The 20,535-nt window shown below is 37.0% G+C and overlaps 1 protein-coding gene across 2 annotated transcripts in view; it reads right to left on the bottom strand.

Moving 5' to 3' along the window:
• The window catches only part of Atl1 (atlastin GTPase 1), a 67,520-nt gene that overhangs the window by 30,597 nt on the left and 16,388 nt on the right, over positions 1-20,535 (bottom strand). For both annotated transcript variants that reach the window (XM_004649168.3, XM_004649169.2), the window contains exons 2-6: positions 14,213-14,460; positions 9,416-9,550; positions 8,897-9,001; positions 5,937-5,987; positions 3,029-3,085 (exon numbers count right to left, since the gene is read on the bottom strand). In XM_004649168.3, coding sequence (XP_004649225.1) covers positions 3,029-3,085; positions 5,937-5,987; positions 8,897-9,001; positions 9,416-9,550; positions 14,213-14,460 — 596 coding nt within the window. The remainder of the gene's footprint in view (positions 1-3,028; positions 3,086-5,936; positions 5,988-8,896; positions 9,002-9,415; positions 9,551-14,212; positions 14,461-20,535) is intronic.

Raw genomic sequence — 20,535 nt, 5'->3', positions numbered from 1 at the left:
TGTTTCTGTTTCTTTGTGGCCTATATAATTAGAGGGTATTCATGGCTAAATAGTAAACACCTGGACTGCTATAGCCAAAGGGTGCATTTAATGATAAAACACAGGGCATTTAGAATCTCCTAAGGAAGACTCTTTTCAGCTGAGACCCAGTAATGAACACCATTATTAGTACATGACAGAGTGACCCTCTCTGCCATTCTCCAGTCCAATTAGCAGACCTGAAAGGATGAGTAACAAGCTCACTGAGAGCACCACAAAGCCACACAATGGAAAATGAGCCTTTCCTAGGGTCATACGTGACAGATGGCAGACCAGGTTTTCTTGTCATTGGATTTATTTATTGGTTTGTTTGTTCATTTATTTATGAGAGAGAGAATGCCCACATCAGGGCCTCCAGCCACTGCAAATGAACCCCAGACACATGTGCCACCTTGTCCATCTGGCTTATGTGGGTGCTGGGGAATCAAACCTAGGTCTTTTGGCTATGAAGGCAAGCACCTTAACCACTAAGCCATTCCTCCAGCCCTGGAATTGGATTTAGAGTAAATATCAAATAACACCCAGACCCAAAGACAGGATCATCCAATACAGAGCAATGTGGGACCAGGTGTGGCTCATGTGAGTTCAAATGGCCTGAGGTTTGAATATACTTCCATTTTACCTTTTAAGTATGTGATGTGGTTTTAAAAATGGTAGCTTTAATCTCAAATATTATCAAATGGCTTTGGATACTATTTTCACTACTTAAGTTTCTCATTTTAATTTCAGATAGATTTATAAGCTCACTCTTGTTTAAAGAGTCACTATTTTTACTCAGTCAAAACTGTGTGTGTATGTGTGTGTGTGTGTATGTGCACAGACGCATGTACCCAATGTGTACTTGTGGGAGACTGAGGCCAGGATACCTACTCTATCACTCTTCTGCTTTTGTTTTCTTCAGATGAAGTCTCTCACTAAACCTGGAGCTGACTTTTTTTCTTCTTTTATTTGACCTGACTGGTTGACCAAAGAGCCCCAGCAATTCTTATGTCTCCTCCCAGTTACAGGCAGGCATGCATGATCACTCTCAGCCTTTCACTCAGGTCCTCATGCTTGTGTGGCAACTGCTCGTACCCAATCAACCCTATTCCCAGCCCACTACTGGTCTCTTTTCTCTGACATTTCACAATACCAACACAGTTCACTGACAAGTAGTGAACTTAACATTTTCCCTATTAGTATTTTTGGTTTTGTTTTGTTTTTTGAGGTAGGGTCTCATTTTAGCTCAGGCTGACCTGGAATTCACTATGTAGTCTCAGGCTGGCCTCAAACTCACAATGATCCTCCTACCTCAGCCTCCCAAGGGCTGGGACTAAAGGCATGCCTCACCATGCCTGGCTAGTATTTATTTTTAGGTCAAAGGCAATAACACTATATATATGTCATCTATCATTCTATCTATCATCTAATCTAGCCTATCCTATTCTATCTCTAATCTATCCTATTTATCTATTTATTATCTATCTTATCATATAATCATGATACTTTTTGGGTTTTGGTTACTCTGGCTATGTGTATAAGAAGCAGTGACGCTGACAAGACTTAAAGTTCCTTTCAGGGATTTGTAATAGAGCCCTCATTGAGTGTGTGTGTGTGTGTGTGTGTGTGTGTGTGTGTGTGTGTGTACAGGAGGAGTCAGGCTTTAGGTGGTATGTAACTTGGTACCTCTTCTAGGTACCATTACAAGAGCTGTTTGACTTAGTTCTTTCTAATCCTTATAGCTATGAAGAAGGAAAGGATTAGCAGGACACAAAAAGAATTGTGATTAGATGTTGTCCTGATGTTAGTCTGCTGTCTGCAGAGTTACTGGAGTTGTTAGAGTGAAAGCCCAGGCTCTGGCAGCCCAAATAAGCTAGGCTCAGTCAACTGTTCCCAATGTGCCAATTAAACACACAAGTAATAGTGAAAAGCAGAGAAAAGAGACTTACTCAATGTGACCACACTGAACACAGGAACATATAAAGGGTCCAGTGACCCTCCAAATCTATCTACAGGGGTACTTTCATGAGGTTTAGATTTAAATAGAGGGCAAGAGAAATGCATAATGAAGCCCATGGCTGACTCATTATTGCACTGGCTGCCATCTGACCTGGAGGGTGGCCTGATTAGCCAGAATGGCAAGTACTGCCCTTGCTAGCACCAAGGCTTTAGCTTTTCCTTCTCCCAGTGTGGGATCTTTGGGAAAATTTAATTCTTTGGGATTCACTGTTTCAATAGCCTGACAACCAAAGGGAGGGGCATAGTATCTCTTCAGAGTATTTCTTCTCCTGCCAGGGTGGGCACATCAGTAGTGTTGAGCTAGCTGCTGTTGCACTCCATGGCAGTGGAAGAGGAGTAAGAAAGAAAGAGGCACCTCTGAAGCCTCACCTCCAGTGTCCTCTCTGATGATCAGCCAGCTTTTGCTGTGGTTTGAAACCAACACTGATGGTCCCGTGTTGTTTGTTTTAAGTTTTATATGTGGAAAATTCATCAGTTTCCTTTTGGCTTCTGTGATATCTCTAGGGGTGGGGTTAGAGGGGAAAAGCTGACACTCTTACAGGAACCAGAATATCTAATTGTGTTTTTTATTTCCTCATTTCAATCTTCTTCACATCAAACAACACTGAATAGGTTTTTAAAAATGCTTCTTAAATGAAATAAAGAACTATGACTTTGGGGCTGGAGAGATTTCTTAGTGGTTAAGGTGCTTGCCTGCGAAGCCTAAGGACCTAGGTTCAATTCCCCAGTACCCACACAAGCCAGATGCACAAGGTGATGCATGTGTCTGGAGTTAATTTGCTATGGCTAGAAGCCTGGGAACAGTGCACCCATTCTCTCTCTCCCCCTTCCTCTCTCTCCCTCTGTCCCTCCCTCCCTCTCTGCCTTCTTCCTTCCCTCTTTCCTTCTCTCTCTCTCAAGTAAATAAATAAACAAAATATTTTTGAAGGAAATTAATATCATGGCTATAGCCTCCAGAAAAATCCATTGTCATCATCCAACTTTCACCCACCTGAAAAGGCTTCAGGAATGTTTCCTCCATTGCCAGCCTGCCATACTCAGTGAAAAGCTGGAAGGAAAATCACATGTACAAAGAGGGAAAGAGTGTAGTAAGAGGGAGAGGAAGGGAGTAAAGTGGTTAAGAGGGAGAGAGCAGGAAGAAGTAAGGGGAAGAAGAGAGGGAGAGATCAGTATTTGTAGCTTTATTTTCTGGCTTTCTTTTCTTCATCTTCCTTGTAGCTGTAACAGAATACTATATTATTAACAATAAAATGATAATTTTCAGGTATGGAGACATGGCTTAGCAGTTGAGGTGCTTGCCTACAGAGCCTGGCAATCCGAATTTGGTAGGGCCAGATACCCAGGGTGGCACATGTATCTGGTGTTTGACTGCAGTGACTGGAGGCCCTGGTGCCCCCATTCCCTCTGTCTGTTTTGTTTCTCCCTGCTTGCAAATTAAAACAATAATTTTTCAGTAATTAAGTTAAGTTAGTTAAGCTGAGCTATAATAATTAGATATCTAAATTGTTTTTCTTTTGTTTTTTCAAGGCAGGGACTCACTATAGCCTAGGCTGAACCAGAATTCACTTATGTAGCATCAGGATGGCCTTGAACCCACTCCTCCTCTGCTTCCCAAGCGCTGGGCATGCCTGGCAAAATATCTAAAACTTAAGGACATGAAGTACAGTTTTTGTGTGTGCCGGGATTGAACCCAGGTCTCATGAGTGCTAAGCACATGCTCTACTACTAAGCTAGACTTCCAGCCCTAAAACTAATTAATACCTTTTATGTCTAGAAGAGAGAACATTCTTTTTGAGGTGAGGGAAGAAAACACATTAAATGATATTCCAAATCAGAACATATCCAAGATTAGCGAACCATATACCATGTAGGATACATTTATAAAAGCTGTGGCCTGAGTAAATGTAAAGGTATAAAAGACTTACAAAAGAATTAGGCATTTGACTTTATACGTAGAAAATCAAATGTACTGTGTGTTCTCTTATTTTTCACTGTCTCCAATTAAGATCCTGAGGCACTATAATATGAGTATTTGCATTATCACAAATGTGAGATTTTGGAGGCCCAGGAGGTAATTGTGATGGGTCTTCTGATGAGGGTATCATTCAGACTGGCTGAACAGGTTTCCCCACATGACACAGGAAATGTCCCTTTCATACATAAGCTACTAAGCCATATGGCTTCTTAGAATGTGGACACTCAGTATTCCCATTCCCGTCTGTAAATGTCATGCCTTCTTCCCTGTGGGAGCAGTGGGAATCTAGAAAACAATTACCAGGCACTTGATTAGACTGATGAAATGAAATCTGGGATGTGTCTACAAGGAAGCTGGTCCAGGGATTGCACATGTTCATTAGAAATGTGTGGAAATATAACTTGAATTCACAGTCACTTCTCAGAAAGACCAAGGTCTTATTATTTTGTTATGAGAATTTCTGGAAGTTGAGAGATCAGCAGCTGAGTCAGATGAAGGAGAAGAAGTATTTTTAAGCCCGTGGACTGTAATGACGCCAACCCTGAACTCAAGTTTGTTAGGGATTTTATAGTACAAGCAAGCATGGGTTACACCAGTATGTGACAGTTGAGCCAGCAGGTTCCAAAAGATTTGTAAAAATATAACAGCTTGGCAAACAAAAATTACAATGAGGTGTAAGTGGTCATTAAAGTTAAACCTGCAATAAACTACAAAAGGGGACAAGGGCAATAAACAGCCAGTGGTGGGGGCAGCCTCTCTAGTCATCCCCCCTCATTCTTTTCTTATCTCATCTTAAGGGCTTTATACTGTTCAACTTTTTTGGCATATTTCTGCCACCACTACATTAATTTATGGGAAAAAATAAATAATAAAAGATGCTGCTTACTTAATATCAAAGTCTAAATTTAGTCCTTTATAGATATGTCTAAATATCTGGACTGGACTCAACATGTCAGTAATTTGAAAAGTAAGCACATGCTCAAAAAAGTAATTGTTCTTATGAAAAAGCACTTAATAATTATTCTATGTATTGCCAATTTATCATAAATGGTCAGTGTGAAATGCCAGAAAGATATGTGGTAGCAATGCTGGAAGTGAATTCTAAATGATATTTCTAATTCATGGACTAATTTGCTTTACTATCCTTTTGTATTTGCCAAAGGTTCATATTTTGCTACCTGGCTATGTCTGCCTACATAGAAGTATATGTGGGAAGTAAAATTTTCTGTAAAATATATAGAAGGAGGACAATCAGACAAAAATTTTGTTATTCTACTCAAAAATAACATGAATCAGTTTGAAAGAAACAGAGTTCTACAGAGATGAGAAAAAAACTTTAGGAAATATCTAATCCTTAATGATTCAGATTCTAATTGCTTGGAGAGTGAAAGGAATACCATGCCAGCCTGGTGACCCAATATGTATTTTTGCTTTACCATTAATTAGCCATATGAGCTCCAGCAAGTCACTGATTTTTTTCATTCTCATTTTTCTCCTCTATAAAACATGAAGGATTAAAAAGTAGATATCACTGAGGTTTTCATATCTGAAGTATGGTTCTATTCATTGCAATCAGTCAACCTCTAGTTGTTCTTAGTCACAAAATAGTTCCAAGGATAGAAATCTTACATATAACAGATATCATAGCAACAACTGCCAAATTCATGACCTTAAGACTTCAACTTTGCATTTCTTTCTCCATTTTGAGGTAGGAAATATTTTCACATATATACTCTCATAATATAAGTAACTTTATGGGAGCAAAGGGATTTGAAAGCTGAATTGGAATAAATACATCCACACAATAACAAGAGACCTGACAATAAGATAATTGTTATCTGGTTGTGTTCCCAAACCATTCCCTAAAGTTCTGCTTTGCAGATCCAAAAGACCATCAAACATACAAAAGTGCAAATGCAATTACCTGGAGGTGCTGAAGATCATCCTCCTGGACATTCTGGGATAAGTTGTATACCTTGATTATGAAAACAAGTCAAAATGAGAAGATAATTAGGATCACCCTAAGTAAGCACTTGGTCATTCTCTGCTTTTATAAATATCAGTTGTTACACAAATGAACTCTCATATACATCTTTACATGAGAACATGTATAAGACCTTGGGAGGAGTAAAGAAAACTTGAGAAATAATATGTAATGATCTTAAAATGTCCTAGAAATACTAGACCACCTGCTTTACAGTTCCAAAGTTAAAATGACATTATGAACATAATTAAAAACTTATTCAATAAAATAAACACCCTTGGGGCTGGAAAGATTGCTTAGTAGTTTTAAGGTACTTGCCTGCACAGTCTAAGGACCCAGGCTTGCTCCCCTAGTACCCACATAAGCCAAATGCATAAGGTGGCATATGCAGCTGGACTTTTTTTTTTTTTTTGCTGTGGAGGCCCTGGTATGCCTATATTACAATTCTCTATGTCTCTCTTTTCTTTATCTCTCTCTATTTTCAAATAAATAAATAAAATATTAAAAAATAAACACCCTTCCAAGAATACCAAAAGAGTACCAATCCAAATCTGAATGACACATATGGAAAATTATGTGTAGGGGGTGAGATGGTTTGGATTTGTGGTATGAGGGATCCACCCCTGGATCTGGTACACACTAGGTAAGTACTCTACCACTAAGTTTTGCCACAAGACCCCCCCTTTTAATTTTTCACTGAGGGTGTCTTATCATTTTGCCCAAACTTACAATCTTCTTGCCTCAGCCTCCTGAGAAGCTAGGATTACAGGGATAAGCCAACTGGAAGACTGTTGTTTTGAAAAAATAATGTGTAATTGTTCACAACTTATTTAATTTATGCCTACAGAAAGTCCCACCACAGAAATTTAGGTGCTGAATATCATGCTAACATATCCCTATACATTTATATCATAGCATTAAGGTGACATGCTGTTTTCTTTGAAGGGGTAAATATCACCTGCATCAAAGACAAGTTAAAGATACTTATGTTTATGTATTGATACAAATAGCATCCTTTATATATTAAATGACACCATTTTTAAACAACAATTTAAAATAGTCAAGTAGTAAAATTTTAGCAGAGTTTTTCTATAAAAAAATTCAACATGCTGGGCATGGTGGCATACACCTTTAATTCCAGCACTTGGGAGGCAGAGATAGGAGGATTGCTGTGAGTTCTAGGCCACCCTGAGACTACATAGTCAATTCCAGGTCAGCCTGGGCCAGAATGAGACCCTACCTTGAAAAACCAAACAAAACAAAAAACTAAAAAGTTCAATGTATTCAGGTCAAATATAAATATTAAATATTAAAGCATATAACAAAACTAATTTTAACTTACATCTGTAAAGTTTTTACTATTATAAAGAATATAGATCTTGAGCTGTAGATGGCTAAGTAGTTAAAGTGCTTGCCTACAAAGCCAAAAGACCCAGGTTCAATTCTCCAGGACCCATGTAAGCCAGATGCACAAGGAGGCACATGCATCTGGAGTTTATTTGCAGTGGTTGAAGACCCTGGTGTGCTCATTATCTTTCTCTCTATCTGCCTCTCTCTCTCTTTCCCTCTCTTTATCTCTCAAATAAATAAATAAAATGTTTTAAAAAACTGGAAGAACAAACATTTTTTAAAATATATAGATATTAAGTTGGTACTTTAAGGGCTTATTCAGAAAGTAGACTTTAGGGCTGGAGGGATGGCTTAGCAGTTAAGGCAAAGCCTGCAAAGCCTAAGGACCCAGGTTCAACTCCTCAGAACCCATGTAAACCATGCACACAAGGTGATAGTGACGTCTGAGCACAAGGTGATGCACACACATAAAGTGGCATACACATCTGGAGTCTAACTGCTGTAGTTAGATGCACTCTTTTTTTCTCGCTCATAAAAAATACTAAAATAAATTTTTAAAAAGGTAGATTTCAAAAAGCATCAATCATAGGTCATGACTTTTACTTTAAATTCCTTAGCATGATAGCACATGCCTTTAATCCCACCCCTTGAGAGGCAGAAGTAGGAGGATTACTATGAGTTCAAGGCCAGCCTGAGACCATAAATTTAATTCCAGGTCAGTCTTAACCACACAGATGCCCTCTCTTCCCTTTCACTCTCACTCCTAGCATCTCCCATGCACAGATGGTCTCCAATTGTACTGACTCATCTTGTTTTGCCTTTCCTGTCTTATCTTTAAAACATATTGATCTTCTTTGTTTCTTTACTACCCTTTCTTCCTGATCTCTCTAGTTAATTGAAAATTTCTAAAACTAGTCTTCAAAATTATATTAGTTACATGTTTTTTGAATATAGTAAAACTCTTCAATGACTTTGATGAAAATTTAGAAAGCCTATAATAACACCCCCATAGTACTTTAAAAATAAAAATAAAAAGCTTTTAATAAAAACATTTATTTTTTTCTAACTAAAAATGCCTTTAAAAGATATAAACACAGAGTTTTACATTTAGAAACATGTCCACTGATTATGTAAAATAAAATTGTATATTTATGAATACATTATAAATATATTTATAATATATACTAAATTATAAATACATAAACTTATAAATAAATTTAGTTGTTTCACTAAACAATTTTTAATAAGTAATCCCAAATCTACATAAAATTTTAATATTACTGGATTTATTGTAGGCTTTAACAGAAAAAAATTAATAATAAACCTTTTCAGATTAAAGCAGCCAATTTGAAAACTGATCAGTAATTAAGACTACAGTAATAATTCCATTATTGTGGAGATCATAAGAACTGATGTGCTAAGTAAGAAAAATGGCATAATGATTTGCCAATTCTATTTGTCTCACTCACTACCACATGTATGTAGAAATGTATATTCATAAATTTTAGTCAAAGAACCAACCATCAAATGGATTGATTTTTATTCCATACCTGTATTGAGCTGATCATTGTGCTGAGGGCAAATACTGTGGCTGAATCTCTCAAAGTTGACTGACTGTCAAAGGTTCCCTGAGTATCCATCAATAGCACTGCAACCTATAGGCGAGTAGAGTATATTATTGATGCAGTATAGAACATCCAGGGCACCAGAGCTACCAGAACATCAACAGTACAAATCTAAAGAAAACCATTATCACTGAATACTTAAAAGCTGGTTTCTTACATGTACTATGAATGTCACAGAAAATAAGAATAATAATTAGCTACTGCTTAGAGAAATTATTAATTTTCATTGGTAATCTTAACAGAAAAATACAGCATTGAAACAACATAAATATTAGTTTGCTCTTCTATTTCTATCACTATCTTGTCTACTGTGATCAATAAAAAGTTAAACAAAAAATTTAAACAGGGATCATGTATGTAAATGGCCAAAATTAGTTTTCAAAAGAGCATTTTCAAAGTTAATGTTACAAGCAAAAATTCAATTTCACTTAAAAAGTGTCATACCTTTTTCCCATCCAGTTTATTGATAAGGAATACTTCACTCCATATTTGAATTCCTGTGGTCTCTCGTTCTGACCCACCTCTCCATGAAAATCCCGTCAATGGTTCATTATAATCTCCAACCCAATCAACTGATTCCTATAGATTTAATAAAGTCTATGATATGTAACTCAAAATATATGTTATGTATAATTTTTCTACTCAGCTTTTATAATTATTTTCTAACTCTAGTCAAAAAGAAAAAATATGTGCCCATCTAATGTACTGATGAAGTCACTTTATTTGCTCAAAAGGTAATGACAGAAGAGCAATAAGATGCTATAATTTATGCGAGGTTCTGGGGATAGCAAAGATGAACAGATATCATTTCTGGGTACAGGCAGCTCATAGCCAGGGAATTAAACATGCTAACACAGCATTAGTGCAATTCATGTATGCCAAGTGACAGTGCATGTAAGGTGTGAATGGAGTGTGAATGGAAACAAAGGAAACTAAACAACAAACTCTTGGTAAGGTAACACTTACTTCATAAAAGAGGGATCCTGAAAGAATATTTAGGCAGTTTGGGGGTGAGGAACTTGAAGAAGGCATTCAAGGTAAGAAAGAAGGAAGCAAGAAAGGGACAAAGAGCAGGGTGTGGTGGCACACGCCTTTGATTCCAGCACTCTGGGAGGCAGAGGTAGGATTGCTATGAGTCTGAAGCCACCCTGAGGCTTCATAGTAAATTCCAGGTCAGCCTGGGCTACAAGCAAAACCCTACCTTGAAATACCACCCCCCCCCACAAAAAAAGAAAAGAAAAAGAAAGGAACAAAGAAAAGAAGGGAGGGAGAGAAGGAGGTGAGTGAGAAAGTGAAGAAGAGAAGAAAGGACAAAGGGGTGGAAGAATGAAAAGGTAGGGAGGAAGGAAGTAAAACAGGAAAAGAGGGAAAGAGAGAAGGAGGAAGTGAAGCATATTATGTGAGGACATACACAAATGCTTTAGTATGGAGGCTGGGGGGAGAAAGGAACAGTGGCTAGAGGCCCTGGTATGCCCATTCTCTCTCTCTCTCCCTCCCTCCTTCTGTCTCTGTCTGCCTCATTCTCTCTCTCAGATAAATAAATAAATAAAATATTTAAAAAGTATGATTGAGGGCTTGAACCAAGCCCAGAACAGTGGGAGGAACAGAAGGGAATAAATATAAGTGAGATTTGAGAATCCAAAGGAAGATATAGAAGAAGAAACTGAAAATTATGTAGACTGAAGGTTAGGTAAGACAAGAAACAAAGATTGAGATTTAATAATTATGTCATTGGTAACCTTTGTTAATAGTAGTTATATTCATTGTGATATGTGTTACGGGGAATAAATTACTAGGTTTTGGAAGACCTCATACAATAATCCTTAAATCTCAAATCTTACTATTATAAAATACAAATTACAAAACTATGAATGCAGAGGAATTTGGGAATAGACTACTTGAATCACAAACTAGTATAAAAGATAATTTTTTTCAAAATTTTTTATTTATTTGAGAGAGACAGACAGACACAAAGACAGAAGTATGGGTGTATCAGGGCCTCTTGTGCATCTGGCTTTACATTGGTACTAGGGATTAAACCCCTGTCAGCAGGCTTTTTTACAAAGGGGCTTTAACCTCTGTGCCATCTCCCCATCCCTATAAGACAATTTTATTCTATCTTTTCTAGACTCTTACAAAGACCTATCTTTTCTAGATTCTTACAACAATTGGTCCAACTGCCTGTCATTATTCTCCTTTTTAGATTCTTACAAAGACCTATATTTTCTTGATTCTTACAACAATTGGAAAAACTGTATGTCCTATTCCATCTCAGTTCTCCATCCCCACTATAAAAGCTCTCTTCTATAGAAGTTGTACTCTCTGGTCAATGTAATACTATATTCATTTCTCTTAGTCTACAGTGTTCTTCTCTCTCTCTCTTGATCCAGATCTTGTACATCTTCAAAGTCTATCCTAAGTCCCAACATCTCTATTAAACTTCCCCTAATAATTCCTGTTTACACAGCTTTGTTCCTTCCCTGACTTTTATTGAGAAATAACAATTAACAATTTATGATGCTATCAAATTTTCACATACCTTAATTCTGTCTCCTTAGCCAAACCATACTATGAGATACCTAAGGATAAAATCTGTGCTCTTTGGTATCTTCCATAGTGCCTAGCACAGTACAGGGCATAGAACAGTAGTCAATAAATACTAACTGATGTGGAAAGTTAAATTAATCTTATAAAATGTTGCATGAAAGATTAGGATGCAGATTTAAATGAATTAAGTTGTAATGGTTATGAATTAGGATAATTATAATTAACTCGGGTCAATAACCTGCCTACAAACCCTATCCTAGAAAAATAATTTTGAAAGACTAGGAAGACATTTGCAAATAATTACTGTGGAAGATCTAACATGTAGCTTTTTTCATTCACTCAGACATGCATTCAAAAATTTCCTTAATGATGGCTATTGAGTGCTACCTTCCAGGTATAAAATAAGCTTAATAACAGTTTTATTTGCTAAAGAGAGCATAGATTGCCCCATTATTTTAAACTCAAAATTTGACATTCTAATATTAGTGATAATTACATATGCATAAATGGAAATGGAATTTGGTCCACATAAGATGCCTTTATTCAACAAACAGAAAAACAAGTGCTCAGATATTGTCTTGCTCTCTTAATTAATGCTCTATTAGGCACAGAAAAAGGAAACTTTTTTTTTACTATAGGCAATATCAAATTTCTACTGAGTATTTCATTGCAGTGTTGACCAGTTAAAACTATGAATATGGGCTGGAGAGATGGCTTAGCGGTTAAGCACTCGCCTGTGAAGCCTAGGGACCCCGGTTCGAGGCTCGGTTCCCCAGGTCCCACGTTAGCCAGATGCACAAGGGGGCGCACGCGTCTGGAGTTCGTTTGCAGAGGCTGGAAGCCCTGGCGCGCCCATTCTCTCTCTCTCTCTCCCTCTATCTGTCTCTCTGTCTCTGTCACTCTCAAATAAATAAATAAAATATTTTTTAAAAAACTATGAATATACCTAAAATTATATAATCCAAAAAAGTAGAAAATATACTAATTTTTTTTTCAATTTTCTTGCCTACATTAAGTAGTATACTACTATTCTGGATTAGTAAGATGAGTTAGTAAGACTGTTTTTTAGTATGACTAAGTCATGATTAGTAAGAGTTCTGCTTGCTGTCAGAGCTTGAATTATTTTAGTAGTTCTATTCTTTGTTTAAATTGAAGCTAGACGGATGTCAGAGATGACATCACAAAAACTGTTCAAAAACACCTCATCTATAAAAGATTGATCTAAAAATGGATAACTATGATATAAATAGATAATCTAAAATTCTTTTATTTGTTTCTTTTAATGATAGGATTTTGGTATTCACTATTTAGCCTGGGCTACCTTGAACTCAATCCTATTGCTTCAGCCTCCCCAGTGTAATGAAAAATTCTCTGGGTAATATATCAATTCTTCTTCAGCACTTATATTTGTTTCAGAATTCTGCTGGGTAAAGGGCAGAAGTAAATACCAGAATGTTTCCATTGCTAACCTTGTGTCCCTTCATTCTTAGTTTTTTCTTTATCCTTCTGCTTTGAGTTTATTCAAGGGCTCTTAAAGTCTCAGTTCTGTGTTACACTGTTTTCTCAACTGCCACTGCCAGTTGCTGCTGAGGGAGAAGTAAAGTGAAAACTGACTGGGAAAGGCTATGTGTGAACTTTCTGAGGAAATGGTGATGTTCCATATTGGGTTTTAGGCTACACAGGGATAGGCATCTGTCAAGAATCACAAGATTTGTGTTATATTGTATGTAAATTTTACCTTAAAAACTAAATAGTAACATAAAGGTACTATATATTGAAACATTTATGGGGAAGTATATTGATATCAGCAGTTTATCAAAACATGTAATACCGTGATGAATGGCTAGAAAAAAAGATAAATACATGGAGACATACCTTATAAAGCAAGGATACTAGTGTTAACTGAAGAATGCAGATGGTGGGTATCCAAGTTCACTGTAAAATTCTTTAAACTTTGCTTCATACCTTAAGAATGTCATCATGCATGTTGTGAAAAGTTATTAAAATGAAAAAGTTGTCAGGTGTGGTGGCACACACCTTTAATCCCAGCACTAGGAGGCAGAGGAAGGAAGATCACTGTGAGTTCGAGGCCACCTGAGACTCCATAGTGAATTCTAGGTCAGCCTGGGCTAGAGTGAGACCCTACCTCAAAAAACAAAAACAAACAAACAAAAAAGTTATGGTAAAAGCTATTTGACATCCTAAATGCTGTAACATAAAGGTTCATAATTATTTCATTGTACTAGTGTCTTCTTAAAATATTTTATTTATTTATTTGAGAAAGGAAGAGGGAGAGAGAGAGAGAGAAACTGCTGCACCATGGCCTCTAGCCACTGTAAACAAACTCCAGACTCATGTGCCACCTTGTGCATCTGTCTTTATGTGGGTACTCAGGAGTATCAAATCTGGGTCATTAGGCTTTGCAAGCAAGTGCCTTAACCACTGAGCAATCTCTCCAGCCCCTAGTGTCTTTTTAGGAGTGAAAAGTTGAGTTGCCTTTCCAGGAAAGCATGGCAGCTTCAGAGTGCAGAAGTCTGTGTAGGTGGCCTTCAGAGCACTGAGATTGGAATGGCGGTACCATGACAGCAACATTTAAGCACGTAAGGAACATAACGATAGAAACAGAAATACTAAAAACTAGCAAGCACACAAAGGAAGCACGAAGGAAGAGAATTTTGAAGGCCCCTCACTTACCTGGTTGTACATGTATCGCAACATGAAGTCCATCAGGAATGACTTCCCTTTTCGAAAGGCTCCAGCAACAGACACAGCTACAACCTCTTTGTCCCTGACAGCTTCAGAGAGAAGGATCCGATTCAGCGCAGCCTCATCTAGCTCAAAGGAGTGATCATCTTTGACAATAAGAACTTGGACAGGACCTGCCTTTTTCACTGGCTCCTCTTCTTCTGAGCTCCATTCACTTGACTTTTCTGAAAACCCACCTGTTGAACAAAGTAGAGACTGGTTCAGCAGGTTATCTCAAAACACCATGCAGGGACACCTCTCACATTCAAATGTCTGACACACAGTAGAGTTAGAAATGTTCATTCTAATCACATATTTTAATGTCATTCACACTGTATCCCAGACAGATTTAAATAGTCTTCCTGGTCATTGAACTCAATCAACCATCATTTTTCTTTTTAAGAAAATTCTAAGCCAGTATAAAGTTTTCTTTATTGAATGAGAAAGAAAATCAGAACAAAGAAGTCTACTCTTGAACCAGATAAATATCATGGTTATAGTTCTCACACTACTCATTCTGTAGAAACAAACTGAATTATTTTTATATTATTTATTTGTAAGGAGGGAGAGAGGGAGAAAAAGAAAGAAAGGAAGGCAGGCACACCAGGGCTTCTTGCCACTACAAGCGACCTCCAGATATATGAGCCAGTTTGTGCATCTGGCTTTGTGTGAGTACTGGGGAAATGAACCCAGGCTGTTGGGCTTTGCAAGCAACTGTCTTTAACTTCTGGGCCATCTCTTCAGACCCTAAGCTGAGTTATTTAAAGAAAGAATCCTTGCAATGTTTCTTAAAGCTGAACATACACAATAGGAAATACACAGAAGGGCTCAGACTCACAGATTCTACAGGATAGCAATAGTACAGATGAGGAAACTAAAGCTAATGATGTTCTCATGCTATTTATTTAGTTCTTTTAATATCTTAACATAGCACTTATTATTTGACATATGAGGAAATTAAGGATCTAATCAATAACAGCAAGATCTCACTCAGGTAACCAAAGTGACAGATGAAAGTTCATAGAAATAATAACTATCAACCTGAGATTAGCGTCCAGATATCTAAACTTTCATCCCAGATCTTCTACTATTATATTCTGCCACACTTGTGAATGTCCTAGATCCATTTGCTTTGTATCAAAAGAACAGCAAGTCAATAAATACAAATATCTATTAATTTCTCAGATCAGATATTCAATCTGCTCTCAAATAAACCCTTATGAATTAAGTTGAGCTAAGTATCACTTGTTGCAGTCCTTTATATGATACTTTTGATGAGGATTTTGGCTGGTTAGGGTTAGATAAGGTGAAGGAGTAGATCTTCCATGGGTAGATTAATGCCCTTAAAAGAAGACTGAAGTGTAATGATCTAGCAAGAAGCATGTTACTTGTGAACCAGCAAGAGGGTTTCACCAAGAACCTGGCCATAGTAACCCTCTGATCTTACTCAAACTCCCAAACTGAGAAACAAATCTTTGTTGCTTAAGATACTAAGTTTATGTATGATATTAGAACAGCCCAAAGTAAGATAATAAAAAAGAATATACAAGTCAACAAACCAGAAAAACAATTAAAAAAATTACAAGGATTAGCAAATATCTCTCACTAATAACCTTAAATGTAAATGGCCTCAATTTACCAATAAAGAGATACAAACTAACTGAATCAATTAAAAAACATACCCTCCTCCGAGAGTAAGCCCTCAAAAGTGGGATGCTTACTAAGATGATCCCCAAATAAAACTATTAAGAGGAGCTGGAGAGATGGCTTAGCGGTTAAGGCATTTGCCTGCAAAGTCAAAGGATCCGGTTCAATTCCCCAGGACCCATGTATAAGCCAGATGCACAAGGGGTGCATGCATCTGGAGTTCGTTTACAGTGACTGGAGGCCCTGGCGTGCCCATTCTCTTCCCCACTCAAATAAATAATAAAAATAAAGTTTAAAAAAAAGTATTAAGAGCCCAGCACTTGGGAGGCAGAGGTAGGAAGATCGCTATGAGTTCAAGGCCACCCTGAGACTACATAGTGAATTCCAGGTCAACCTGGGCTAGAGTGAGACCCTACCTCAAAAAACAAAAAACAAAAACAAACAAACCCAAAACAAAACAAAAAATCTATTAAGAGATATTCAGTCCAACACATAGGCACGCTGCAACACAGAAACATAAGAAACATGAAAAAGACAGCAATTCCTTAGAAAGACAATTGTAAAATACACACCAAATTTCATAAAACAAACCCTAATGGGCATAAAAGGTAGCACAGATTTGATACAATAATAGTGGGTAATTTCATACTCCCCTCACTTCTTTAAATAGGTCTTACATGCTAAAAATCAACAAAGTTTAAATTGTAGATTTAAAGGACTTCACATATTGTGGTGGTTTGAATGTAGTGTCCCTATAGTCTCAGGTTTTTAAAAAAAATATTGTACTTTTATTTATTTATTTGACAGAGAGAAAGACAGAGAGAATGGGCATTCCAGGGCCTCAGCCACTACAAATGAACTCCAGATGCGTGCACCCCCTTCTGCATCTGGCTAATGTGGGTCCTGGGGAATCAAACCTGGGACCTTTGGCTTTGCCGGCAAACACCTTAACCGCTAAACCATCCCTCCAGCCCAGCCTCAGGTATTTTTGATTAAGATTGAGCTTCCTACATAAGTCTCCAGCAGGTAGAGCAGTGCTGGGAGAATTATGTCACTGGGGGCAGATCTTGAGCCCTAAGGTATATAAGAGCCAGCTTGAACTCTGGCTGTTTGTTTTTTCTCTGCTGTGGATATCTGATGAAGTGAGCCAGCTTCTTCTACCATGATGAAACCTCCCCTGGAATCTGTAAGCCTGAAATACAATAAAGCTCTCACACAGATATGCAACAAATATGTACATAAATTTAATAAAAATCACTAAAATGTATTAGAATGCTTAATATTATGAAGAACAAATGTACACTTGACTCATTATAACTATTTTTTAATCTAAAAATAACTATCATCCTTGTTAATCTTAAATGATAAAAAAAATCATTTGGTGCCCTGAATATCTATGCCCTCACAGTGCCTGACACTACCAACACAAGATCACCATAGGAAGAGGAAAACATCATGACATCAAAATAAAAGAGAGCCTGATTGAGAGGGGGATATGATGGAGAATGGAGTTTCAAAGGGGAAAGTGGGGGGAGGGAGGGAATTACCATGGGATATTGTTTACAATCATGGAAGTAATAAGTAATCATCATCATCATCATCATCATCATTTGGAATACATACCTTGATTCCTCAACACCAGATTTCTACCTTCTTAAATATATTTTACTAAACTAAACTTAGTTTAAATTCCTTTAACACTATTCAAATCCCAAAAAGGGAAAGGGGAAGAATTAGGCTAGAAGCAAGCCAGATGTGAGTTAACATTTTACTATTGTGGATTCAAATGCATAGTTTACAAGGAGAGAACCAACTTGCTATCATTTGAATATGCATTGTCCTCTCTGAGATATGTTGAAATCTGGTTCCCACGTGGTAATAATAAGAGGTGGTGGGACCTTCAAAAGATGAGTAGGTCAGGACCACTCTTATGAACAGATACTGCCTTTCTTATAGAACTGGGTTAATTCTCAGAGAAGTAACCTGAGGTCTTGCTCTCACCAGACTAAATTAGTCACATCAGGAACAGGTGGTAAAGTAAAGTGACCCATGGTGTGCTTTCTCTTTAACACAAGCTCCCTGGTCCTCCAGTTTTTTTGTTGTTACTTGTTTTTTGTAAAATAAGATGACACACCACAAGCCCTTGCCAGATATAGCCATATGATCTTGGACTTCAGTCTTAAAAATTGTAAGCCACAATCAATCTATATTATTCATAAGTCATTTGTTCCCAGGTAGTTTTTCATAGCAACAAAAATATCAACCAAGAAACAACTTTTTCATTTTCCTTTTTACATGCCAGATTTTCAAAATAGGTAAAAAAATAAAATAAAATAAAACAAAGCATGGGCAGGGATAGAGAGATGGCTTATCAGTTAAGGCATTTGCCTACAAAGCCAAGTGACCTGGTTCCATTCCACAGTACACACATAAAGCCAGATGCACAAAGTGGCACATGCATCTGGAGATTCTTGGCAGTGGCTAGAGGCCATGTTGCACCCATTGTCTTTGTCTCTCTTTTTTCTATTTCTCTTTGCTTATAAATAAGTAAGTAAAAAGATTTTAAAAAAACAGGGGTCTGGAGTCTTTAATTATATGTGGTCATTGGAAGCTAGATATCATAACTGGTAAAGGTAAATATGTATACACATATCTATATATACACTATACACATGCTTGGTATTATAGACAATAAAACATTAAAAATACATACTGCCAAAAGAATTGCAGATCCTGGAATTCATCTTAAAGAAATAATCAGAACTATGCATATGTATTTTTCTAAATAGAGGTACATAACAGCATTATGTACAGTAACATATCAGAAATAATTTCAATGCCTACCTGTAAGTGTCTATAAATAAATTATGGCACATCTACATTATGGAAAACATGTATCCATTTCAAATCATATTATAGAAAAACCTAATTATAAAACAATATGTTCACACAGTTTAAGAAAAGCAGATGGAAAACATAACCTACTAAGAAAAAATAAACAAAAACACATGGATTTATAGTCACCTAAAAATATCAGTTATACATGTACTTGGTTTCTAAAGTGTTATCTCATCCTTTGACCATCTCTGAATCACTTATTTTCAATAGGATGGCTACTTTTTGTCTAAAAACTCTGTCATGTTCAGTTTTATCTTTACTATTCCAAGTTTTTTATGCATTATAAACTGAAAATACTACAGAAACTATGGGAATTATAATACTATAACCTACAATCTTCTCTTAGCAGAGTTCTCATTTGGATTTTCTTGAAGAAAGGCACTTAGGACATCTGGATAGCAGGGTAAAGGAAAAGTCATCATTGTCTTTTGATAGAAGAAGGAAATAGGACCAAATAGTAATGATGGGCTTACAGCACATGCTGAAGTTACAGAACTACACCAACTCATGGGCAGCAGGTCACCTTACAGCACATGCTAAAGTGGTAGAAGTACAGCAACTCATGAGCACAGCTCACTGGCCAGATGGTCAGGTACTCAGACAATTTTGTTGAAGGACTTTTGCAATGAGTATAGAGTATAAGGATATTTGGTCCCATGCTACTGCTCACTATGGGCATTCACTGTTGAGGAGACTTGTCATCAGCTGGGCAAAATGACACATTTTCTATTTTGCACTCAGCCACCTGCCCAATCATCTTTATTCAGTAGACATACAAATGGAACTAGCAAAAGAAACAGAAGCATCTATGGTAATATCATGTGAAACAGAATTGGGGGCAAAAAGTATTATCCAAGACTGACGCCCAATACATACAAATAAAAACCCAAATTAATCAGGAAGATTAATGTGATGATTTTACATCTGTGTAGACTTAACAATACCTCATAAATATACAAGTAAAGCTTACCAGAAGAGAAGGGAAACTGACAATACATCAGCATGTTAAACCTACCAGAGAACTTTAAACTATCAATCAGGTATCAGTACCTGGTAGATCAAAAAGTCCAAAGTCAGGGCTGGAGAGATGGCTTAGCAATTAAACACTTGCCTGTGAAGACTAAGGACCCCAGTTTGAGGCTCGATTCCCCAGGACCCACATTAGCCAGATGCACAAGGGAGCACACACCTTTGGGGTTCTTTTGCGGTGGCTGGAGGCCCTGGGGTACCCATTCTCTCTCTGCCTCTTTCTCTCTCTATCTCTTTCAAATAAATAAATAAACAAAAATATTTATTTAGTTAGTTATTTTTGATTTTCCAAGGTAGGGTCTCACTCTAGCCCAAGCTGACCTGGAATTTACTATGGAATCTCAGGGTGGCCTCAAACTCAAGATGAACCTCCTACTTCTGCCTCCAGAGAGCTGGTATTAGAGGTATGCGCTACCACGCCTGGCTTAAAAAAATTTTTTCTTAAGTCCAAAGTCAGCTAGTATAGAGAAGATGACAAAGTTTGAGCTAATGGCAATGTAAAACACATTGATTGAATCAAAGACCAGAAAACATAAAATGCCTTCCAAACATATGTAATATTTATAAAAGTTATAACTTTAGTAAGATATAAAATAAACTTCAAAAATGTTCAATCCATGAGTATTCTGTAAACCTAGCCAGGTGTGACTAATTTTAAATAATTAAGCTTAATAACATTAAATATTTTGTCTTTATTG

Source organism: Jaculus jaculus, chromosome 7, assembly GCF_020740685.1.
Source record: "Jaculus jaculus isolate mJacJac1 chromosome 7, mJacJac1.mat.Y.cur, whole genome shotgun sequence".
Taxonomy (NCBI): domain Eukaryota; kingdom Metazoa; phylum Chordata; class Mammalia; order Rodentia; family Dipodidae; genus Jaculus; species Jaculus jaculus.
Note: the sequence above shows the minus strand (reverse complement) of the source record. Positions and strands in the feature narration are given on the sequence as shown.